Raw genomic sequence first — 25,781 nt, 5'->3', positions numbered from 1 at the left:
CTGTGCTTGGGGCGGTGAAATGTCTAGAGCCGCCCCTGGACCTGATGACCAGCAGTTAAAGATGAAAGGCTCCATATCACAACTCCAGCCTCTGAGCCAGCTGGAGCTTCCTCCCAGACTTTGTATATTTGTATTGTTGTACTATCCCAGAAGAAAAAGAGTGAGCATTTCAGAACGCATTATCTACGTGTGCTCATATCTGAGGAGACCTTTCAAGTCAGGCCTTTAGAACACAGTTTGTTTCATACCTGTGGAACAAAGATGAAGCAATTGATTGTGGTTGTACAGATGAAGATGCCTCCAGATGTAAAACCAAAGACCAGGTTGTGCCAAGTGTAGAAAAACCAGTTAACTAAAAAAACTGTGCCAGCAGCAAGGAAAATGAGGTTGACCCCAACAATGAGGATCAAGGACTGATTCACTGGTGGAGCGCTGACATTATCTGTCAGACCAGCCAGGTACGTCCCATATATCAACAGGATGCTCTGGAATCAGAAAATAGGGATAAGGGGGTTGGTTTAAGGAGAATAGATTTTACAGATTTCCAGAGTGTGAAAAATTACTGTATGTCACAGTCTTTCCCTCAACCCATACTGAGCCAATGAAGCTCAGATACATTGAGTGCAATTCTAATTAACACTCTTTGATCTATAATGCAGAAATTCAGTTTGATATGGTAGCTCGGCAGCAAACACTCAGCATGTTGCTGCAGGTTAGAATTGAGGTGCATAGGCAGAGCTGGATGGAGACGGGGGCAAGACTGGAATAATAGCGGGTGCTGCAGGTCAAGATGAGAAGTATTAGTAGAATTGTGAGGGGGGAGTCCAGGATTAAATTGACAGAGGGTGCTGCTGATCAGAACCAATAGTAAGAATTGTAAAGGAGCCCAAAATGGAAAGGAGTCCCGGAAAAAGAACACCAGAGACTGACAGACAGAGACAGAAACTCCTTAAAGGAAGAAAAAGAAACAGAAGAAATTAGTTCTACCATCAAAGAACGATGAGTCTAACTCCAAGAGAGGAGCCATCTGTAAATTGAAAAAAAAAAAGTGGCAAGAGAGGAAGAAACAGGAAATAGTGCACTGGAGAAAGAGAGGAAAATGGTGCATATTTTAAGGAGAGATCTGGGAAACTAAAATACAATTATTTTCTCTTCTCTTCTGTAAAATTTCCTGAGTGTTGGTGGAAGGTGCTGAAGGGAGCACGCAGTCGGGGGCAGCGAGTTATATGGGACCGTGGTGCCCATGCTCCAGCAATATTCAGGGCATGGGGGCCTGGCTCCACCAATGTTCGGGGCTGGGTCTCTCCCCCGGTCCCGCCTGCCGCCCCCACACGCCTCCCCTGCACGTCCCTGCCTGAGCACTGGGCAGCAGACGGCTGCCCCCTGCAGCTCTGTGCTGCGCTCTGCTGGTTCCTGGCACCAACTGCCACAACAGGGTCCTAGTGCCCCCCAACCACTAGTGCCAGGGCAGGCTGACACAGGCTGCCCCTGCCCCTGCCCTTCCACCTAGGACGGGCCCTTCCCTTTTCCAGCAGGACCCTCCACCAGCACAGGGGGCTTCCCCGCCCGCAGTCATCACTCCTGCCCCAAGCTGGGCAAGGGGCAGCCCCATCCCCCACCCCCAGTGAGGCTACAGTGAGGGGCAGCAGCAGGGGAGGAGGTGCACATGTGATGGCAGGCCCCCCTCCCCCCACACCTACCACAGGGGAGGTGAGGGGGCTTCCTGGACCTGAGAGGGGTCCTAGAGCACATGCAATGACAGTGGTGTGAGGTGAGTGTGCTGCTGGCAGGGAGAGGGCTGGGGGGAGTCCTCCTCTCTGGCCTCAGCCTTGGGCAGCCTGCCTGCACCCCAAAACTCCTCATCCCCGGCCCCACCCCAGAGCCTGCATCCTCAGCCGGAGCTCTCACCCCCCACAGCCCAAACCTCTGCCTCAGCACTGAGCCCCCCCCTGCACTGTGAACCCCTCATCCCTGGACCCACCCCACAGCCCACACCCCCGCATCCCAACCCTCTGCCCAAGCCCCTCATCCCCAGCCCCACCCCACAGCCCTCACATTTTTACATTATTTTTAAAAATATATATTGGCTTACAAGGCAGGTGGCAGTGGGGGAGACTTTGACCCATTCTGGGCACCATCAAAAATTATACAAACCTGCCACCCCTGCACGCAGTCAATTGACACTCTGTCCACAGAACAGGAATAGTGACAGTGCAAACTGCCCCTTCACAATGCCTTGTAATGAGCATGAGCCTGCAGGGAGGCTGGATGCTCATCGGCCTGGAGAGTCCATGTTTATGGGCAAGAAGGGAGTCCGCTTCGAAGACCATGACTCCTGGTGGCCTCTCTGCTGGGATTGCCAGATAGTTCTGTTCTGATGGTGCTTCTGTGATGTTGATGTCTCTCTCACTAGGAACTGGACCGAGACTCAAATTCATTTCATACACACCATCACGCAGACATTGCACTATCACAGTTTTCAGCCACAAGCTACCTGTGAACTCGTGACAAAAAGGTGAAAAAATCTATAGCCAATTTCTAATCCCCTAAACCAGAATAGGCAGCCATCTATGTCCCATTTAAAACTATGTAATTGTCCTGGCAACAATATCCAGGGGACAGATTAAGGTATCATCTTGTGGCAAACTGGGATGTTACTCTAATGGAACAAGCACAGGACAGATTCAAAACTCCTGGGTTCTAGAAAGGGATTTGCTACTGATTCTATGTGCAACCTTGGGCAAGTCACTCCATTTCTGTGCCGGTAAAATGCGGATAGAATACAGAACTGAACTGCCTCCCAAGGGGTTGAGAACGTTAATGCCCTTGAAGATAAAGAGTGACATATGTACACAAAGGGACTGATTCTGTTCTCACTTACATTGGTGTAAATCAGGCTTAATTCCAGGGAAGACAATGGAGCTACATGAGTGTGAAACCCTGCAGATGAGACCAGAGTCAGGCTCAGTGAATTATTAAACATGGGCAGCTGGCATCAGGAAAGATAATATTTTATTTTTAAAAGCAAGAACAGTAAGAGTTTATAGAGGCCAATGACTATAAAGACAATCCCTCTGGATTTGGGGAAAACTTAATACTTAACAGGAGCAAAGTAGCTGATGTAGATGATCAACACATATTGTATCAAGGAGAGCAGCCAAGTAATTGCTTATATATTGTGTACTTAAGGGACTTGCACATAGAGGCCAATCAGACTGCCAATGGGATTTTGGATCATAAATGCCTAAATCCCTTTTGAATATGAGATTAAGGCTACGTCTACACTGCACTTCCATTGTTAAAACTTTTGTCGCTCAGGGGTGTGAAAAAAACCCATCCCCCTGAATGACAAAAAGCGTCGGCGTGGCCAGAACTTTGTCAGCAGGAGCCACACTTCTGGCGATGAAGCTACTGCCCCTCGTTTGGGGTGGTTTTATTTTGTCACTGAGAGAGCTCTCTCCTGGTGACACAGAGCAGCTACACTGTACACCTTACAATGGCGCAGCTGAAGGCTAGACACTGTCTAAGGCTCCTGGATATCATGATCTAAATTCCTAAGCACTTCAGCAATGTCTAAATACTTTTTAAAATTTGAGCCTTGGATGCCTTAGTTTTCCAAACTTGTAAAATGGGGTTAATGGTATATTTGTAAAACCCTTTGAGATCTATAAATGAAAAGTGCTATATAAGAACTAAAATCTTGTCTACACAGGGAAATTTACCATTGTAATTATATTGATATGTCAGTACTACTCCCTGCGTGGCACTCTTATTCTACAATAGGAATGGCCACACAGGAAGTCAAACCAGTATAACTACAGCAGTATAATTAAACTGGTATAATTATGTTAGTAAGTTTCCCCATATAGACAACACCCAAGTGTTTATTATGAATACAGTTCTGCTGCACAGGCTCAGGGTCCCCTACCCGAGCTGTGCAGTTTGTCTATGGGTTCATGGAAGTAGTGAGTTTTAAGGAGAGATCTGAATGAGGTGAGAGATGTTGTTTTGCAAACAAAGAGAGGGAGATGGTTCCAAGCATAACGGGTACCAAGGAAGAAAGCATGAAGATGAGACTGGGAGAAAGATACAAAGGGGACTTTTGTGAGGGAGTCTTGGCAGGGGAGATGGGTAACTGGGAAAGAGAACACAGAAGCAGAATTGGATGGGAATGGGAAGAACCTTCAAGATGAGCATGAGAATCTTGAATTTGAAGGTGAGAGGCAGCCAGGGAAGGGAGTAAAATGGCCAGCCTATTAGGGGAGGAAGAGAATTTTAGCAGCAGCACCATTTTGTAGCTAGACTGGAGGGAGGTGAGATGAGATGCAGGGATGAATAGAGAGGTTACATACCTTAAACCCTAAAATGAGAATGAGCCAAAGTTCGGAGTAGAGAGACGCGCAGAACTGCATCCTACCCACCGAACAGGTCATGCCCTTGTCAGTCACCTGGGAGGCAGTCAGAACACAGACATGAAGGCTCCTGCTCCAGCCCACAGGGATGGACAAAGAGACAAGTGGACACATGGTTTAGGGGTGTCTCAGCACAAATTTCAAAGTGGAAAAGTGAAAGTTTGTCTGACGACTGGGAAAGTGCTATTGAGAACAGAGAATTCAAGGAGGAAAGATACCCAGCTTCGGTATTCATCTGCCAACATGCTCATTAAGCTTCAATTTTCAAATTTCTCTGCACCTGCCACAGACTCTCCAGTCTCCCATGCTGGAGAGCTGGAGAATCCAGGTCATGCTCTCTGCAGGGTAGACAGGGCATTGGTTAGAACGTACAATGGTAGAAAATCAAAGCTCTGGAGCCAGATCCTCCTGACCAGCTTCAGCCATGTTTGGCTGGAACTCCGCAAACGGCATCTGTCTCTGTAAGGGTCCAAACCTAACCCCAGCTTACAACACCTCACACCTTTGAGGAAGGTCAGCTCCAAAATTTGTGGCTTAGAAACTTCTCTAAAACAAACCCTTCCATCTTTCATGCCTGCAGAGATCTGCTGGGCTGAATCATAGCATGACATAGACACAAAGGTGCAGTGTTCAGCCTCTTGCTATTGTCCTCTTACCCTCAGGGATGCACTGAAGCTTCGGAAACACTGAACTGGATCAGAGAAAATCCATGTTGTGAGAAGCATGGCATCTGCCAGCACCAGCACCACCACCATCACCAGCAACTGGAGGTCTTTGATAATCTGCAACACACAGAAGGTCAGTATTATGGTTTGGGGATGAGCTGCACCTGTGACCTCTCTGGCTTTTCGTGGGCTCTTTCAAATGACAGGTCTATACCTGCCCCTTCCCCCAAAATGGAATCCCATAATTCAACCCACTGATTTAAAATGGACCATTTTTGACAGCACCTCCTGTTTCTCAACCATATTACGTGCAGCAGGTCCAACTTGGTGTTGCTCCTGTTCTAGAATCCTCCCTGGGAGCAGTGAATACAGTGACAGAAAACAGCTGGTTCCAAAACAGAGTATGGTTTATTTATCCATAGGGACATTGCAAGCAGAAAGAAAAAGGTTAAAAATAACAAAAGCCGATATACGCATATTGTCTTACCTAAGCTTGGCCTTACCTGCATGTTTAGGTAGGCCCCCCATTTATCTTGGGGCCCCAGCACCAGGGCCGGCTCCAGAGCCCAGCGGGGCAAGCTCCTGCCTGGGGCGGCCCTTTCCCGGGGGGGCGGCAGGCTGGGCCGGTGGACCTGCCGCAGTCATGCCTGCGGGAGGTCCACCGGAGCCCCGGGAGCAGCGGACCTGCCGCAGGCATGACTGCGGAGGGGACGCTCGGCCGGCAGCTCCAGTGGACCTCCCGCAGGCATGACTGCGGACGGTTCGCTGGTCCCGCGGCTCGGCTGGACCTCCCGCAGGCATGCCTGCGGCAGCTCAACCGGAGCCGCCGGACCTGCGAACCGCCCGCAGCTGCGGGAGGTCCAGCCGAGCCGCGCGACCAGTGGACCCTCCGCAGTCATGCCCGCGGGAGGTCCGCTGCTCCCGCGGCTCGGGGGCGCCTCCCGGGCATGACTGCTTGGGGCGGCCCAAAACCTAGAGCCGCCCCTGCCCAGCACCTGGAGACTATGTTACAGTCAGTCTCCCTGTTGACTCTCTGTCTCTCCTTTCCTCACGCTCAGTTTTTTAACTGCTTCAAATCTTGTTGTTTGAAAGTTCCCACCTCAAAGCCCTGGGATTTCAAGCTGGAGACTAACCTCAGACTGCAGGACTCACCAAATCCCAATTTGTGGAGGTAAACTTCAAAGGCATTATCTCCTCCCTTGTATGTCTGCTTGTGGCAGTCTACACCCAGTAGCCTTTGGTACATGCAGTCCAATGTTAGCTCAAACGGATTTAGCACCTTCATTCCCCTTTGCACAGCAACAAAATAACCCCCAAGTCCATACAGATCTATAGATAACATGCATAAAAATCAATACAGATAACTCCCACATTCTTCACAGTTGGCCTGCCCCCTTTTGTCCTGTGCTGCACAGAGGTCTTCAGAACCCTCCCCTGGCAGAAAGAGGGTCTGCTCCAGCCCTTCCTGAAGTGGTTGCACCAGGAGAGGGGAGTCAGGAATACTTGCTGACATTCGTTTCACTTGTTTTTATATTAAAAATAACTAGAAAAACCAGAAATGGCTCTGAACAAAAACCCAGGTCCAAACAGCTCCAAACTACAGGTATGATTGGAGATCCAAACCCAGATCCAGACCAAATCTCACAAAGGGCTTTCTTTCCTTAAGGATCTGATCCAAATCCCTGAATCTGACTCTCTCTATACCCTCCCAAAAATTAGAATTGTTCCAAATCCAGGTCTAAATTCTGAAACTTGGATGCATCATCAATTAAAACAAAGTTTGGGAACAAGATCCAGATGTTTGAGCTTAGGGCCTCCCCACAGTGGTGCTGAAAACTAAGTGCCAGGCCACCAACCCAGAGACTGAGCTCTGGCAGGGCTGGCTCCAGGCACCGGCAGAGGAAGCACGTGCCTGAGGCGGCACATGCTAAGGGGCGACATGCTGTCCATTCTTGGAGCAGCACAGTCTGGGCGGCTTTTTTTTTTTTTTTGCTTCGGCAGTTCGGCCTCCTGGTATCCTTTTCCAGCGAGTGAACTCTGGAGAAGACACTTGATTTACATCCCACCCCCAGAGGATACATGAGCAATGCCCTGCAATAGGGCTGGTTGGAGAATTCTGTTATAAATAGGGTGACCAGACAGCAAGTGTGAAAAATTGGGACACGGGGTGGGAGATAATAGGCACGTACAGAAGAAAAAGCCCCAAATATCGGGACTGTCCCTACAAAATAAGGACATCTGGTCACTCTAGATATAAAGAAACTTCAGTCTGGCCAGCAAAGGTAGGACACCGAGAAGTCTTTGCTTAAAGGACAGTTGAAAATATTTTTATTCTACCTACCATGACCTGAGCTCGGGCTTGGGGTTTCCCTTGCAGCAGCAACTGGCAATTTCATAAGACACCGAAATCTGCAGAGCGTGTGCTGGAAAAAGCTGGTACTAAGTGATTTTCAGGTATTTTTTGTTTTGTAAGAGATGCATTTTCTTCTTTCTTAAAATACTTGTGTGTGAATTTAGTGCTGGTAGAAGGAGCCAACCCAACACTCCTGGAGACTGGCAACCTCTATCCACAGGATGAGCAGAAAGCATGGGTAGCGGCAAGGCAAACTTCCTTCATTCAACGATTCACTAAAGACGACCCCCTCTAGGAGTGAGAAGGGAGCTCTGTCTCCATGAACTCATTGATGTGCGATTAACAAGAAGAGGACTTACAAATGGCAATCCTGCTGGTGGGTTTTGTGATGGGGACACTTGGACAGAATAAGAAACCATCATTTCACAAAGGGACCAGTGATTATCACCAGATGGGCATGCCCCACCTGGCAGAAGAACAAATTCTCCACTGCCTTGCTGCTTGTGTCATTTCCATTATTCTGATTTGGTAGCATTTTACCCCTGCTTTTCACAGGTGTAAATGACTGCACAAGGCAGTGGGGAATGAGGCCCGGTCTAGTTAGGTTTTACTCTGCGCCTGTGATGCTGGTATCTAAGTGCCTGAAGCGCTATATCCCACTGTCAGTCCTGTGTGTCCCCTCATTCCCTATTATCTCTCATTTCAAGCCAATCCACATTCTGCAAATGACTCGTGGACCTTGTAGAGTTTGATTTTTGTCAAGCATTTCCCTTTGCTTCTCAGTGCAGCCCATGTGGCGAGCCCCAGCACCTCACAGGTGAGGAGCCTCTGTGTTCCCGTGCACGGGGCATGTACTGCGAGTACTTACCACCCTCTTTTCTGGACCACGCTGTGTGAACACTTTGTACAACCGCCAGCTTTTGCCTAGGATGGGCCCGAAGACCAGGGAGCTCCCAACACACAGCAAGCAGAGTCTCACCTGCAGACAGGAGGCAGAGAGTGAGAGATGGGATTGGAGGTCCCTGTTACCAGGCAGTGAACCCGGGCAGCTACAAGTAGCACTTTCCCTGCTGGGCTTCCATATTGCTCCCAAGGGAGCTCTGCCCCCTTCCCTGGCCAAATGGTGTTCCAAACACCCACAGAAAGGAAGGGAAAACTAGTAAACAGGGACCCCATATCTGCCAGCCAGTCCGTGCCTGGTAGACAGAAAACTCTGGGCTGAGGAACTCCAGTCAAACCTAGTACAGGAGGTCTCCCAATCAGGACACCACAGTGGGCAGTGGCCTTCCATCCTCAGGAATTCCCAATTAAAAAAAAAAAAAAAGACACTGCTTTAATAGCAAAGCTGCTGCCCAAAGAGCTCATGTTATTGGACAGGACCATCCTGGGGCGGGGGCTGTGCCCAGTGTCACCGTCAGGAGCAGCTACTAGCCACCTAGCATGCGTATCTGAGGCAAAACAAGCCAGGAGCAGGCTATGGGGACGCAATCCCTTCCTTTGCTGCCAGTCTGTGGAGGAAAAGACGGTTACTCACCTGTAGTAACTGTTGTTCTTCGAGATGTGTTGCTCCAATCCATTCCAGTTAGGGGTGTGCGCGCCGCGCGTGCACGGCTCTTCGGAAGATTTTTACCCTAGCAACTCCGGCGGGCCGGCTGGGTGCCCCCTGGAGTGGCGCCGCTATGGCGCTGGATATATACCCCAGCCGGCCCGTCCGCTCCTCAGTTCCTTCTTGCCGGCTACTCCGACAGTGGGGAAGGAGGGCGGGTCTGGAATGGATTGGAGCAACACATCTCGAAGAACAACAGTTACTACAGGTGAGTAACCGTCTTTTCTTCTTCGAGTGATTGCTCCAATGCATTCCAGTTAGGTGATTCCCAAGCCTTACCTAGGCGGTGGGGTCGGAGTGAGACGTGGCAGAGTGTAAAACTGCTGAGCCGAAGGCTGCGTCGTCTCGAGACTGCTGCACCAACGCATAGTGGGAGGCGAAGGTGTGGACCGAAGACCATGTGGCCGCTCGACAGATGTCCTGGATGGGGACCTGGCTCAGGAAGGCGGCAGACGAGGCTTGCGCCCTCGTGGAATGAGCGGTGAAGCGGCCCGGGGGCACGCGAGCCAGCTCGTAGCATGCTCTGATGCACTGAGTTACCCAGGAGGAGATGCGCTGGGAAGAGACCGGCTCGCCTTTCATGCGATCGGCGACTGCTATGAAGAGTTGTGTAGAACGCCGAAAAGGTTTCGTCCGCTCGATGTAAAAAGCGAGCGCTCTACGGACGTCGAGGGTGTGGAGCTGTTGTTCCCGAGGCGAGGCATGGGGCTTCGGGAAGAAGACCGGGAGAAAGATGTCCTGATTGAGGTGGAAAGCCGAGACCACTTTTGGCAGGAAGGCCGGATGCGGACGAAGCTGCACCTTGTCTGTGTGGAAGACGGTGTATGGCGGACCTACCGTCAGCGCCCGGAGCTCCGAGACTCGTCTGGCCGATGTTATGGCGACGAGGAAGGCCGTCTTCCAGGAGAGGTAAAGAAGAGAACATGTGGCCATCGGTTCGAATGGCGGACCCATGAGTTTGGACAGGACGAGGTTCAAATCCCAGGTTGGGGCCGGACGCCGCACCGGCGGGTACAATCGGTCCAGGCCTTTCAGGAAGCGGGAGACCATCGGATTGGAAAAGATGGAGCGACCTTCCAGAGAAGGATGAAAAGCGGACACCGCTGCCAGGTGTACCCGCAAGGAGGAGACCGCCAGACCTTGCTCCTTAAGGTACCAAAGGTAGTCCAAGATGGTAGGGACGGGTACGACGAAAGGGTTGAGCCTTCGTTGGTCACACCAGAGCGCGAACCTCTTCCATTTCGCCAGGTAGGTGGAGCGAGTGGAAGGCTTTCTGCTCTCCAGCAGGACTTGCTGCACGGCCGCCGAACAGTCCCTCTCTGCGTGGGTCAACCACGCAGGTACCAGGCTGTAAGATGGAGGGACTGCAGGTTCAGATGGTGGAGTCTGCCGAAGTCCTGCGTGATGAGGGAGGGGGATGGGATCCCGAACGGAGAGCTCGAGCAGCAGGGTGTACCAATGCTGTCTCGGCCAGGCCGGAGCCACGAGTATGACGGTGGCTCGATCCCTCCGCAGCTTCTGGAGCACTCTGTGCACGAGAGGAAAAGGAGGGAAGGCATAGAGGAGGTGAGTCTGCCAGGGATACAGGAAGGCGTCCGACAGAGAGCCCGGCGAGTGACCTCGGAACGAGCAAAACTGGAGACACTTCCTGTTCGCCTTGGAGGCGAAGAGGTCGACCCGGGGAAACCCCCACCTCTGGAAAATCGTATGTGCAACGTCGGGACGAAGGGACCACTCGTGGGAGAGAAACGACCTGCTGAGATGGTCGGCCAGCGTGTTCTGCACTCCCGGAAGAAAAGACGCTTCTAGGTGAATGGAGTGGGTCACGCAGAAGTCCCACAGGAGGATCGCTTCCTCGCAGAGGGGAGAAGAGCGGGCTCCGCCCTGCTTGTTTACATAGTACATCGCAGCGGTGTTGTCCGTGAGTACTGTTACACAACGGCGTTGTAGGTGGGAGCAGAAGGTCCGGCAGGCGAGGCGGATGGCACGGAGCTCGCGGACATTGATGTGTAGCGCGAGTTCCTGGGGCGACCAAAGGCCTTGGGTGTGAAGCTCGCCCAGGTGGGCCCCCCAACCGAGCGCTGAGGCATCCGTGGTCAGCGTAACGGATGGGCGAGGATGGAATGGGACCCCCGCACACACGACCTCCGGGGTGAGCCACCAGCGGAGGGAGTCGAGGGCCGTCCTGTTGACCGTGACCACCATGTCGATGGGGTCTCGATGAGGCCGGTACACCGTCGCGAGCCAGGACTGGAAGGGGCAAAGATGGAGCCGCGCATATGCGGTGACATATGTGCAGGAGGCCATGTGACCCAGAAGGCGTAGGCAGGAGCGCACGGTTGTGGTCGGGAAGGCGACGAGATCCCGGATGATGGAGGCCATCGTCTGGTGCCGGGCGCGAGGAAGAGAGGCCCTGCCAACCGTGGAGTCGAGAACCGCTCCGATGAACTCCAGCCGCTGCGTTGGGAACAAAGTGGACTTCTCGGTGTTGATGAGAAGACCAAGCCGCTGAAAGAGAGAGAATTTCTGCCATCTGTTCTATCACGAGCTGACGGGACTGAGCTCGGACCAGCCAGTCGTCGAGATACGGGTAGACATGCATCTGACGACGGCGGAGGGCTGCTGCTACGACTGCCATGCATTTTGTAAATACCCTCGGCGCCGTGGAGAGTCCGAATGGCAACACGGCGAACTGGTAGTGGGCGTTGTTGACCACAAACCGAAGGTAACGCCGATGAGGAGGATAGATCGCGACATGGAAGTAGGCGTCCTTCATGTCGAGGGCGGCAAACCAGTCTCCCGGATCCAGGGAGGGAATAATGGTCCCCAGGGTGACCATACGAAACTTGGGCTTGAGCAGATATTTGTTCAGCTCGCGAAGGTCCAGGATAGGACGTAGCCCGCCTTTCGCCTTGGGGATGAGAAAATAACGGGAGTAGAATCCCCTGCCCCGCCTGTCTTGAGGCACTGCTTCTATGGCACCCACGCTCAACAGAGTCTGAACCTCTTGTAAGAGGACTTGCTCGTGAGAGGGGTCCCTGAAGAGGGACAGGGAGGGTGGGTGGGAAGGCGGGGGCGAAACAAATTGAAGGCGGTATCCCGACTGGACTGTTTGAAGTACCCAGTTGTCCGATGTTAAGCGGGACCACGCCGAAAAGAAATGGGAAAGGCGGTTGTAAAATAAAGGGGAAGGATCCGGTAGGGAGAGTGATGGGCCGTCCTCGATCGTCCCATCAAAAGGCCTGCTTAGCCCCCTGAGGGGTCTTGGAAACGGCCTGGCCCTGGTTGCGGCGGTTGCCGGACGGACGACGGCGATTTTGGGTCGGTCGTCTGCTGGTATAGGGGCGATAGCGCTGTTGATAGCGGGAGGGCTGCGGCCGGAAGGACCTGCGCTGCGTCGCCGGCGTGTGCATTCCGAGCGTGCGGATGGCAACACGCCCGTCCTTCAGGGTCTGGATCCGAGCATCCGTCTTTTCGGAAAACAGACCCTGGGTGTCGAAGGGGAGGTCCTGGAGTGTATATTGCACCTCCGGCGGCAGGGTGGAGGACTGCAGCCAGGAGATGCGCCTCATTGTCACGCCGGATGCCAAGGTCCGAGCCCCGGAGTCCGCGGCGTCGAGGGCGGCCGTAATAGATGACCGAGAGGACTTCTTTCCCTCGTCCAGCAAGGCGGAGAACTCCTGGCGTGATGTGGAAGGCAGGAGCTCCGTGAACTTCGCCAGGGACGTCAGAATGTCAAAGACGTACCTGGCGAGGAGGACCATGATGTTTGCGATCCTCAGCTGCAAACCCCCGGCGGAGTAGATCTTACGGCCGAGCAAGTCCATGCGCTTGGCGTCCTTGGACTTAGGCGCAGCGGCAGGTTGGCCGTGCCTCTCCCGGTCGTTAACAGATTGGACTACGAGGGAGTCCGGGGTTGGGTGGGAGTAAAGGTACTCATAGCCTGATGGTGGGGCTGAGTACTTCCGCTCGACCCCGCGTGCTGTGGGAGGAATGGAAGCGGGGGTCTGCCAGAGCGTAGTGGCGTTCTTTTGAATGGTCCGGACGAAGGGTAACGCCACGCGGACGGGAGCATCCGCACCCACCACGTTGGTGATTGGGTCCTCATCCTCCTGGACCTCCTCGACGGGAAGATTCATGGACGCCGCCACCCTGCAAAGCAGGTCTTGGAAGGCCCGGAGGTCAATGGGCGGGGGTTCGCTGGCCGCAGCACCTGCCACCGCCTCGTCCGGCGAGGATGATGAAGAAGCACCCTGCAGAACCGGCTCAGGCTCTACGGCCGGTGGCTGAGCCTCCTCCGAATCGTGAGGCACGGGTGATTGGCGGGCCGGATGAGCAGAGGGCTCGTGCGGAGGAGAGGGAGGCGGCCGGCCAACAGTCGCTTCAGGGACCCTGGTGCCGGTGGTCACATCCCTCCTGGGAAACGGGATACCCTGACCTTCATGCTGTCCCCACGGGACCCAGTAGCCCCACTGCTCATGCGGAAGTCCTTGTGGGGTCGGCCACCGGTGGGTAGTATCATCGGCACCGGAGGCCACGGACGCCGTGCGGGATGGCCAAGGCGGTGCTGTAGTGCCGACGGACTGAACCGCTGAAGGTGGGAGGCCCTGCACCGACGGCACCGAGGGTCGATACGCAGAGCGCCGACGGGACGGTGACCGTGAGCGTGGACTCCGGCGGTGCCGGGAGCTCGACCGGGACCGGGATCCGCGGTGCCGGGAGTGACTCCGAGAGTCGCGGTGCCGAGATGATCTCCGACGGTACCGACGGTACGGTGACCTGGATCGGTGCCGGGAGTGCGACCGGTACCGAGATCGAGAGCGGTACCGGGACTCAGACCGGCGTCGGGATGGTGCTCGGTGCCGTGAAGAGGAGCGGCGACGAGACTCCGAACGGCGGGACGGGGACCTGCGCCGGGACCGGGACCGGGACCTCGACCGTCTTCCACGCCGCTCGTCGACAGAGGGCGGTCTTGTCATCCTGGCTGGCTTGCCGAGAGAGACAACAGCCCGCACCGGCGGTGCCGGGGGCTCGGAGCCTCTATGAGCCTGATGAGGTCTCTTGCAGAGGAGAATGTCTCCGGCGTCGAAGGCAGCCTTGGCTCAACCTCGGTCGGTGCCGGGGAGCGGGGCGGTGCCGGACTCGACGGCGCTTGCGGGGCCGGAGTCGAGGGCTCAGGGCCCGCTTTACGCACTGCCGCAGCCACTCTCGTGGCGGACTCTGTGCGTGCCTTCGCTACAGCCTTCGCCAGTTTCTGCTTGCGTGCAGGCGAGAGCGAGCGGTGCCGGGTCGCCTTAGGCGGCGGTTTAGGTACCGTGGCCACGGTGCCGGAGCCGGTCGGTGCCGCGGGTGCACTCTGCACCGAATAAGCCCTCGGTGCCGGCGCTGACGGTGCCGGGGGCTGGAGGGACGCCTCCATAAGGAGCTGCTTGAGGCGACTGTCTCTGTCCTTACGCGTCCGCAGCTTAAAAGCCGAACAAATGGCACACTTATCTGTACGGTGTGCCTCGCCCAGGCAACGGAGGCAGGAGCCGTGAGGGTCACCCACTGGCATAGGCCTCTGGCACGCTGCACAGGGCTTAAAGCCCGGTGCCTTGGGCATGAGCCCGCACCGGGGAGGGGGAGGGAGAAAGTACTCCCCCTATCCTTATCTAAACTAACTAACCACTAAAACTAACTATAACAGTAAAGAACTAAATACAAAATTAAGTAGAGAGAGCTAGGGATGTGGAGGACTACTGAGCACTCCACAGTTCCGACTGCCGTCACGGGCGGGAAGAAGGAACTGAGGAGCGGACGGGCCGGCTGGGGTATATATTCAGCGCTATAGTGGCGCCACTCCAGGGGGCGCCCAGCCGGCCCGCCGGAGTTGCTAGGGTAAAAATCTTCCGAAGAGCCGTGCACGCGCGGCGCGCACACCCCTAACTGGAATGCATTGGAGCAATCACTCGAAGAAGAACCAAAGGCTACTGTTTACTCCTGGGGGAATTCTCCACCAAAAAATTAAAAATTCTGTGCACAATATTTTAAAATTCTGCAAAATTCTGCGCATTTTATTTATCAAAATAACACTATATAATCACATCAGTTTCAATTATTTTGGTAATTTATTTCAAAATTCCTGTCAGCAAGTATGTCTGTAACAACACAGACACACACAAATTCCCCCAGGAGTAGAATTAAAGAAACTCCTATGTCAACCCAGTTCCTGTTTCTCTGTTCCCTCCCTGCAGAGCCCAATCACGAGGCACCCACCCAGCCTAGACACCTGCACCCCATCCCCTCCAGAGCCCAGGGATCCAGAAGGCGAAACAGCCTGATGCTGGGTCCCAGGCCTGTGTGGAATTTCCTGCATGCCGTCTCCTTCCTTCAGGGCATGCTGAGAACTGCAGCTGTTGGGAACCCTCCAGCTCCCCCCACCCCAGCAGTTTCTTCTATTTGCAAGCTGGGCTCTGCCAGGTCCAGCAGCCCCTAGTGGCAGCCAGCAGCTCTACGGCCCATTTCTGGGGGGGAGAGAGAAGGAAATTCTGCACGCACAACATTAATTTCTGTGCAAATTCTGCATGCTCAGCAGGGGCGGCTCTAGGATTTCCGCCGCCCCAAGCAGGGCGGCACGCCGCGTGGGGAGCTCTGGCGGTTGCCGGTCCCGCGGCTCCACTGGACCTCCTGCAGACGTGCCTGCGGAGGGTCCGCTGGTCCCACGGCTCCGGTGGACCTCCCGCAGACGTGCCTGCGGAGGGTCCGCTGGTCCCGCGGCTCCGGTGGACCTCCCGCAGGCATGCCTGCGGATGCGCCACCAAAGGCGCGGGACCAGCAGCCCCTCCGCAGGCACGTCTGCGGGAGGTCCACCGGAGCCGTGGGACCAGCGGATCCTCTGCAGGCATGCCGGCCCTGATGCTCAGTGGTGCAGAATTCCCCCAAGAGTAACTGTCAGAGGAGCAAACAGACCAAAGCAGCACAAGAGTGACTGAAACACATACATGACTTGAGCATCAATAAAGCAGTAGCTGGCAGCTCAACTAATTACCTTCATCCAGGTGGCTGAACACAACCTCCCTGCCTCTTACTCTCTTCCACAATGTTTGCCTTCTGTGAGAGCTGGATGTTCTTTCTCTCTACAGTGCTCTCATGTCCACTCCCGTACACACACAAACCTCGTTTGCTCTGCACTGGGTCCCTAGCTGGTAGGGACCATGGCCAGGGCAGAAATCAGGAAATAATTAGGCAGGGTGTCGTTTTTAGGAAGATTTCCAAGTGATATTTGTGCCCAAGATATTGTGCCCATTCTCTTGCTGCCCATGGACCCTGTGCTATATAGAGATAACTAACTGCTATGCGTTTTTACATGCCCTCTGTACCGCTCCTTTAAAAGTGCAGGAGTCTGCGTTTGCCTGTCTGCAGGAGCAGCTGCTACACAAACTGTGCTCTCTCCTGGAGACCTTACTTATGTTCTCTCTTGTTTAGTTGTTTGCTCTCAGTCTAACAATAGAGGCCATTCAGACTGGAAGCATCTGGTTTCTCTTTGCCTATGTGAAAACACAAGCTCAACACAGTGCCCAAGGCACTAGGACAGGGAGACTATCACAGTTCAGCAGGGGCGGTGTGTACATTAAAAACCTTTCCTGGCAAATCAAGAACACAATCAACTCACCTGGTTCACTTCACTCACCTGAATGAGCATTTCCATTGAGGCTCCAGAAAACAAACTTTGCTCTGGAATCCCAAAGAGGTAAGCGCTAGCGTAAGTCAAGCCACTGCCCAGCAGGGTCACAATGTTCAGATTGGGGCTGGACATCTTCACAATTCTCCAGGGAACAAAGCAAGCGAGGGGGTGACAGTTAATAAAAGGGGAGTTTATACAACAGATAGAGACTAGCCTCCCACACAGCATTATTACATACCAGCAAGGGGCTAGGCCTCTTACCTGGCTGCTGCTATCCACAGGGGCTGCCTCCAGGAAATAGCCTCCTATGCACCAGCTGAACTTCTTCACTAGGAACTCTGCCATCTATCTATCTGTGGTTCTTCTAGGGCTGCCATCTTCTAGGTCTGAGCACCTCAAAATCTTTACTCTATCCATCCTCAGAACACCCCGTGAGGTAGGGCAGTGATATTATCCCCTTTTTATAGATAGGGAACTGAGGCACAGAAAGATTAAGTGACTTGCCCAAGGTCACACGTGAAGTCTCTGGTAGAGCAAGGAATTAAACCTAGCCCTCCTAAGTCCTAAACTAGGGCCCTAACCACTGGACAACCCTTCGCCTGTCATAGAATGACAGAAGTTGGAGATAGACAATCCCTATTAGATCATCCATTCCATCTCCGGGGACAGTACAGGACTGTCCCCGGTTGTACATGTTCTGTTGCATTCTATACTATATAGGTTCTTATACCACACTTATCACCATAGTTTCTGAGCACGTCTAGTACTTTGTATAGTCCAGTCTTATATGTCCCAACTGATGGCATTCCCACCCCTTACCTAGAGGAGATTATTCCATAGTTAAATACACCTCATATCCAGAAAGTTTCCTTCAATATTTAGTCTACAGTTCCTCCTCCTTAATTTCATCCTATTACTCTTAATTGTACACAGGGATCAAACCATAAATAACTCCTCTCCGTCCCTGGTGCTCCCACCCTTCAGATCTTTGCAGACTGTTAACGTGTTCCCCTCTTTAGTCACCACAGTCTAATCAGACAGATTTAGCTCCTTTAATCTCACTTTATAACTCAGTGCCTTCAGCCCCAGATCATTTTTATTGCTCTTCTCTGAAGTCTCTCTCTGAGGTAACATGGAGCCCAGAATTAATATTCCAGGTGTTTCCACCCCACTCTCTTCCTCAGAGCTCCACTCCAGCAGGGTTTAGGATGCAGGTGTGGCTTCACTAATTAATGCCTGGACCATGGAGAAGATGCACATGTAAGGTGAGGTGGTGGCCTTGAGGAGAATAGAGGGTAGGTGGGAGGGGGCAGTGGGGTGAGAAGAGGGGGTTGGGGGAGTTTGGGACATGCAGGGCTGCAGTGGGCAGAGAAAGAGGCGACCTTCCCCAGCTCCACGGCTGCGGCTGCTGGGGAGAGACACCCCTCCTTCCCAGCCTCAGCTTGGGGACTGCTGTGGCAGGGGAGAGAGGTCACATCAATCACATTAGAAGGGTAAGACTATGAGTTGTGTGCTTTTATTTGTAGAACAAAAAACCATTAATTATTATTAAGATTTTTTTGATATAGCGCTTTTATCCAAAGCGCTTTACAATAGTTAGCTAATGGTACAAACCACATTCGGAAAGATCATTAAGTGGTCCGCCGAGACCCTCAGCAATTTTCAAGTGGTCTGTGAAAAAAAAAAGTTTGAGAACCAGTGGTTTAGGATCCTAGCCAGGCCAACTCCTCTAGCTGCAAATGGGGTATTCCCGCTGCTTTCCTAGGCTCATCAGTCACATCTATGTTTATTTGCGAGAGGGCAAATAAATATTGTGCATTTGTTCCGGTTCCACAGTGAGAACATTCTTAGAAGGTTTGTAAGTCATTTTGTAATCAATTTAGATTGCTGCAGAATTCAATGCTCTACCATATAAACCCATGTCGGGTGCCTGGCTGTATACTGGTCTAATACACTGCATAGTACCCAGTGCCCTAGATAAAATGCAACCTCTATCCAAACCTCAAATGGTCTGGTGTCATGAAGGAAACCTGGATGTCCAGGGAAATCATGCCTCACCAATCTAGTAGAATTCTTTGAGGGGGTCAACAAACAGGTGGACAAGGGTGATCCAAGGGATATAGTGAAGTTGGACTTTCAGAAAGCCTCTGACAAGGTCCTTCACCAAATGCTTTTAAGCAAACTAAGCAGTCATGGGATAAGAGAGAAGGTCCTCTCATGGATCAGTAACTGGTTAAAAGATAGGAAACAAAAGATAGAAATAAATGGTCAGTTTTTAGAACGGAGAGAGGTAAACAGTGGTGTTCCCCAGGGATCTGTACGGGGACCTGTGTTGTTCAACATAATCATAAATGATCTGGAAAAAGAGGTAAACTGTGAGGTGGCAAAGTTTGCATATGATACAAACTTCCTCAGGATAGTTCAGTCCAAAGCAGACTGTGAACAATTACAAAGGAATCTCACAAAACTGGGTTATTGGGCTACAAAATGGCAGATGAAATTCAATGTTGATAAATGCAAAGTAATACATATTGGAAAACATAATCCCAACAAACAATCAGGTATTAATTAGCTGTTATTACTCAAGAAAGAGATCTTGGAGTCATTGTGGACAGTTCTCTGAAATCATCCACTCAATGTGCAGCAGCAGTCAAAAAACCAAACAATGTTAGGAACCATGAGGAAAGGGATAGATAATAAAATAGAAAATATCATAATGCCACTCTATAAATCCATGATACGCCCACACCTTGAATACTGCGTGCCGATCTAGTCATCCCATCTCACAAAAGATATATTAGAAGTGGAAAAAGTATGGAGAAGAGTAACAATAATGATTAAGGGTATGGAATGGCTTGGGGAGAGATTAAAAAGACTGGTACTGTTCAACTTGGAAAAAAGATGACGAAGGGGGATATGATAGAGGTTTATAAAATCATGACTGGTGTGGAGAAAGCAAATAAGTGTTATTTACTTCTTCACATAACACAAGAACCAAGGGTCACCCAATGAAATTAATAGGCAGCAAGTTTAAAACAAACAAAAGGAAGTACTTCTTCACATAATGCGGAGTCAACTTGTGAAACTCATTACCAGGGGATGTTGTGAAGGGCAAAATTAAAAAAGAATTAAATAAGTTCATGGAGGGTAGGTCCATCAATGGCTGTTAGCCAAGCTACTCAGGGATGCAACCCCATGCTCTGGGCGTTCCTAAGCCTCTGACTGCCAGATGCTGGGACTGGACACCAGGGGACTGATCATCTAGTGATTGTCCTGGTCTGTTCATTCCCCCTGAAGCATCTGGCATTGGCCACTGTTGGAAGACAGGATACTGTGCTAGATAGACCATTGGTCTGATCTACTTTGGCCATTCTTATGTTTTTTATGGTTTGAAACCAGGATGTCTTCACTCCCTTAGATGCATTGCTTGAAGTGATGTCCTCAGACTCTGAGGTGAAGGTGGGAATCATCTCTCTTTCTTCCCACTTCTGCTGACGGCTCTGCTAAGGATCATCAATGGCGACCTCAGAGATGGTGGTGTGAGTGGTCACCCCAGCCAAAGGGAGAAACGGGATGGAGCCCCTTCACTCCTTGGCTGCCACTCACATCAGTACTTAGGAACATAAGTGATGCAACAGCAGATCAGGCCTATGGTCGCCTCGTCCAATAGCTCATCTCCCTACCCTACAAAGTCAGACCCAAGGTCCATGCTGTTCTGTCTCCAGCTGTCTCCACACTGGATGTGACAGAGGCAGGTAGGACCCGCATAACTGCCCCTAATAGTCCAATTCTACCCCAAAGGGGTAATGTCTTCCAGACCCCCACCTGATGATCAGTTTATGGTGGGGAGCAGGAGGGTGGTGAAGCACTGGAATGGGTTACCGAGGGAGGTGGTGGAATCTCCTTCCTTAGATGTTTTTAAGGCCCAGCTTGACAAAGCCCTGGCTGGGATGATTTAGTTGGTGTTGGTCCTGCTTTGAGCAGGTGATTGGACTAGGTGACCTCCTGAGGTCTCTTCCAACCCTAATAGTCTATGATTCTATGAGGAATGAGAGCCCTGGAAATTGTTCTCCCAGCTAGTTTGAAAATTCCACAATGGAGGATGGAACCAAACGATACGTTGCTCACCTGTTCTTCCTGAAGTGAATTGTGAAGACAAGAAAGAAAAGAGCCAACAGGACTCCACCGGTGAGGAAGGTCCACACAACTCCCAGGAGGGCAGCCGAGGAGGAGGGGGTCTTACTGCTGCTGTCGTAGGCCGTCTGAGAGAAGGCAAAGGGTGGAGACTGTAGGTGTGGAGGGAAATCTTGAGGGTTCCCAGGAGAGAGGTGCCCGCCTTGTAGAAAATGCCTCTACAGCTAGCACTGAATTCTGCCCAGCTGCTGCCTGCTCTATGGATACAGACTTGTTTCTGCAAGTCTCTCAGTCTGGCACCTTTCACCCAACTCAAGTCTGCCACCTTTCACCATCCACTGAACTTACACACTCAGTTTGTCATTAAATACAGTAATGGAGGGAAATCCCATTCGCATCTGAACTCACCTTTCACGGCAGAATTCCCTTCACCAAGCCCTCCGCATCCATGGCCCAGTGTTAGAACCTATACAGATGCCTTGGGTCAATGTGACCAATCTTTTGTTTTCTCCACTATCTTTCAGAGGAGTCCAATGTATCTTAGGAGAAGGGCTTCACGTTCCCTTAGCCCCCAGCACCACCACAAAGGGGCAAGACACACACAAAGAAGTACGACACACCATGCCCTTATTGTGTAGTCAAGCGGGTTGATTTCATCATGAGCAGATCTGCCAGCAGGTGCAGAGAAGTTGCTGGGGAAGGTGAATGCTTTACCCACAAACACCCACGTACATACCCGGGCTTCATCCCACACCCTGACCAGCCATTCTTAGATGAAGAACAGCTGAAAACCAGCCTTGAGGGTTTGGCAGCACTAGCTGGGGCACAAAGGAGGGCTACCCATTGCAAGGAGCAAGTCCATTTCTGATTCCCCAGCATGCAGATGCTACACACCTTATCTTCTCCAGTTCCTCAGCAAACTGCTGAGTCGGGAGCCACTGGGGGGCAAAAGAGGTGAGTTAGGATCACAACTCCTTCAGGTTCAGACAAGGAACTGATGGGAAGCCAGAGGAGATGGCAGAGGATAGCAGTCAGGAGTGCCCATCACATCAGGCCGGGAATGGCAGTGGGAGGAGATCAGGTTATAGTGCTTTTCAAGCAGGGAGAGGGGTGCTACCAGGGGGCTTCAGAAGGCAGGAGGGATGAAGAGATGGGGATGAGTATTGACTGGGTGGGTGTCTAAAAAAACAAAAGCCAAACAAGCCAGTCAGGGTAACTTCTGAGGACACGGGAAGGAGGAGCAGGATTGTGAAGCTTCTAGCTATGGCCAGATTGTGACTACTGATGTGCTTTGGACAGGGAGCAGGGGGTGGGAGGAACTGTGCAGTCAGAAAAGAGGGAAAGGCCCTGGCCTCCCTTCCTCTTGCGCCCCAAGGGGCACCAGCTGGGAGCAGTCCCTATGCTCAGGAGATTAGAGGGAGTGCAACTGCAGCTGGGCCCTGCACGTGGGGGGGGCATAGAGGAAGAGGGAGGCTTCGTACTCTTCCCTCTTGTGCTCCCAGGCAAGGCTTCGTAAAGTGCTTTGAATATGAGAAGTGCCAGCCCAGCCCAAAGGACTATTATTAGTAACTGTTCAGTTAAAAAGCACATAGAAACACTGCTTTTCCCTGGCGGCGTGTGACTCATCCCCTTCCCCCTTTGGTCTATGCCTGAAGCAGCTGCCTAGGGTGGCAGATTTCTAAATGAACACTTTGGCTGTGTCTACACTACAGACCTTACAACAGCACAGTTTTACCACTGCAGCTGTAACGTCTCCCGCGTATCCGCTCTATGCCGATGGGAGAGAGCTCTCCCACCAGCATAATTAAACCACCCCCAACGAGTGGTGGTAGCTATGTTAGTGAGAGAGCGTCTCCCGCCCAACATAGCTCTGTCCACACCGGTGCTGTTGTCGGTGAAACTTATGTTAGATGGGTGTGTGTGTATTTCACACCCCTGACCAACAAAAGTTTTACCGACAAAAGTGTTAGTGTAGACAAAACCTTAGATTAGTTTATGGCAAGCTGGCATGTGAATCTACCCCACACAGACTAACTGTCCATGCGGACTCTGCAGACGCACCTTAACAGTTTCTTAATACACTTTGATCTACTCTTTGAAACAGGACTAGATCAAAGCGCATTAACGAACTGTTAATGTGGATCAGCAGGATGTGCAGCATCTGGGTGCATTATCATCTGCGCAGAGGCCTTGGCATGGAGCACACAGCTGGAGGGCCCAGCTCAGCAGCAGCTCACAGCCAGGCCCAGCTGCTGCTGGTCTCTCCCCAGGCAACCTCAAGGATGAGGGGCCCTCCAGGGCAGGAGGCAACCAGGTATGTGACACCCCATGTCCCCCATCTGTCCCCTGCCCCTCTCCCCATACTACCCACTCCCCAGCTGTCCCCTACTTCACCCCATGTCCTAATCCCCCCTGTCCTAGCCTTCCTGGCCCCATCTCTCCCCCTGTCCTGGCCCAGCTACCTCCCTGAGGTTCTGCCCCCTCATCTACCTCTCACCTCATCTGCCCCCTGATGCCTTGGTGTCTGCCCCCTCAGTCATTCCCCTCCCCCTGGATCCTGTCCCACTGTGTCCTGCTGCCTTCCAAGCCACTGGCCCCATTCTCTAGCATCCTGCCACATCTGCTCCGTGTCCTATCCCCCGTGCTATCTGCCCCATGATCTCCTCGCTGCCCCTGTTTTCCTAGTCCCCCCATCTTCCCTCTATGTCCTACTCCCCTAACCCTTTTGTCCCCCCAGTATGTCCTGAACCCCACCCCATCTGTCCCATCTCCTGGCCCCCATCCCCACCCTTTGTCCAGACTCCAGTCCCCCTGCATTATCCCCCATTGCATAGCCACCCTCCCCCCCCAGCCTCATGTCAGGGACTTCCCCCCATCCTGGTGCAGCTCCCCCTGCACTTTGGATTGACACCCAGAGGGGTACACTCGAGATGGGGGGGGAAGAGCCCAATGGGGAGGGGGAACAGATGGAACCCTATGCCGCGAGTGCCCTTGGGGCTAGATCCCTAATGCGGGGTGGGGCTGGGCAGGGCTGCTGGCTCTTAGGGTTGGTGGATCCCAGTGGGGGCCCTTCCAGGGCAGCCTGTTTACGGAGGAGCTTGCTGCTATAAGGGAGTGGAGGAGAGGGGGACATAGTGATGTTCTGCCTAGGACAGCAAATTGCCTTGAGCAGCCCCTGCCTGAAGCATGGCTGCAAACTCTATCTCAGGAACCACCTGGGGAAGCCAAGCATTCCTTCACACACGACATTCCTCTCCCCCAACCACGCACCAAAAACAATCACGGTTCTGTTGGAGGTCACGGGGCTCTGAACTCTGGGGGAGCATTTCAGCAGCAGGTGAGTGGAGTACAACTCATGGCCCAGACAGGGGAATATTAGTTGTAATAAAGCAGCCAGAGCTAGGGGAGCCAAAGAGCTTTAATCTTCTAATTAAAGGTCAGCATGGAGGCTAGCACGGGATTCAGTAGAAGGCCAAGCAGCATTCATGCCCAGCTGGGCCCATGCAAAACGCTGACAGGCACAAAGACAGCAGCCCCAGACTGGAAACAGTGGCTTACATTCTTCTTCCAAAATTATATCAAAATAGACTTAGCCAACTAAGATCATTCCTGGGTCATCCTCAAGAGCTCAATGACTTATGGGGCGGGGGAGAGGAGGTCCCATCTATTATGGACGGTGGCTTTTAATTAAATCCCTCTTTATTAATATTTGAAAGGCACTTTGAAGTTCCAGGGAAGGTGGGAGGTCAAGGGGACGGAAGGTCATTTCAGTTCCACTCTCACATTAGCTCACTGGGAAAGATTCTTTCAAATTCCTTGGCTATTTCCCCAGGCTGGCTCCTTACACTCTACCTGCCAGGCTTTTACCCAGACAAGTTTTAAAGACCGCAAGTATTGGGATGTCCTTCCTTTCCCTTGGGAGACTGCTCCACAAGCCAAGCGTCCTCACTCCCACTGGGGAGAAGCTTCCGCTAGAAAGTTTTCTAGTGTGCTCCTCCTCCCTAGAGGCTTCCCCCAAACTCATTCCTCTGCGTAGAACCTAGCATTCAAGGTCAGAGTAGCCCAGTCCCCATCTTGGTACGTACAATCGTTATCGTGCAGAGATCCTGCAGGGTCCTCTGCCTCCGCGCCTGGCTGTTCCAACTGGAGTAGCTGTCACACAGGTCAGAGCAGTTTAATCCAGGCTCCATAGCACATCCTTAGTCTTCATTCGGCCATATTTTCTGGGCAGCGGGGAAGATGGTGGTCAGTCCTGTAGTGGAGGGAAGGCCAACACTGGGCCAAGTTCCTCCAGCACTCACGTTTTCCAGTGACAATAACAACTGTGAAATTCATCTCATTTCCCCCATATCTCAGGTGTGCCAGGGGACTTGCAACCAGTGACACTGTTACGCTCAATCACAGTTGTGTGGTGGCAACCATTTAACAGGCATTCTCTGTCACAGCAGGAACCCATACTGCACGAGTGCAAACCTCCACCTCCACCTCCACACACCCAGTCAAGGCAGTGTCTTGTTGGCTGTCCACACAGGTCTGAATAAATCAGCTCTATTGATCCTCTTCAAATAACATGACAATCTTACTGTTTCATCACCAGGTGGCAGCCTCCTCCACTGTTGTATGGATCCGGCCCCAGTTTCTCCTCACTCCGCAATGAAGACAGCGCATGCAGGCCATAGAGAAGGAAGGTTGCCATTAACCCTGTAACCGAAAAGAATAGCAATTATTACAGGCGCTGGCATAGGCGGCAGGTTTGTATAATTTTTGGTGGGGCCCAAAATGGTGGTGCCCCCCCCACTCCCGCCCTGTAAGCCGATATAAAATGAAGCTACAACACGTCAGTGCCACAAGATTACAAGGTTGGAGAAGGGGTAGGGGGTTCGAGGGGCCAGTCAAGGGACAAGGAGCAGGGGGGGTTGGATGGGGCAGAGGTTCGGAGGGGCAGTCA

The 25,781-nt window shown here is 52.4% G+C and overlaps 1 protein-coding gene across 6 annotated transcripts in view; it reads right to left on the bottom strand.

Moving 5' to 3' along the window:
• The window catches only part of GPR156 (G protein-coupled receptor 156), a 54,739-nt gene that overhangs the window by 9,256 nt on the left and 19,702 nt on the right, over positions 1–25,781 (bottom strand). For 3 of the 6 annotated variants that reach the window (XM_045002416.1, XM_045002414.1, XM_045002417.1), the window contains 8 exons: positions 25,417–25,534; positions 24,919–25,056; positions 20,828–20,961; positions 16,706–16,841; positions 8,299–8,409; positions 5,069–5,194; positions 4,353–4,448; positions 249–485 (listed from right to left, as the gene is read on the bottom strand). In XM_045002416.1, coding sequence (XP_044858351.1) covers positions 249–485; positions 4,353–4,448; positions 5,069–5,194; positions 8,299–8,409; positions 16,706–16,841; positions 20,828–20,961; positions 24,919–25,023 — 945 coding nt within the window. In that variant the 5' untranslated portion in view covers positions 25,024–25,056; positions 25,417–25,534. Of the gene's footprint in view, positions 1–248; positions 486–4,352; positions 4,449–5,068; positions 5,195–8,298; positions 8,410–16,705; positions 16,842–20,827; positions 20,962–24,918; positions 25,086–25,416; positions 25,535–25,781 lie in introns of all 6 variants that reach the window. The other 3 variants (XM_045002415.1, XM_045002418.1, XM_045002419.1) reach the window with 3 other exon arrangements.

Source organism: Mauremys mutica, chromosome 1, assembly GCF_020497125.1.
Source record: "Mauremys mutica isolate MM-2020 ecotype Southern chromosome 1, ASM2049712v1, whole genome shotgun sequence".
Lineage (NCBI taxonomy): Eukaryota > Metazoa > Chordata > Testudines > Geoemydidae > Mauremys > Mauremys mutica.
The sequence above is the reverse complement of the archived record's forward strand: the minus strand, read 5'-3'. Positions and strand labels throughout refer to the sequence as shown.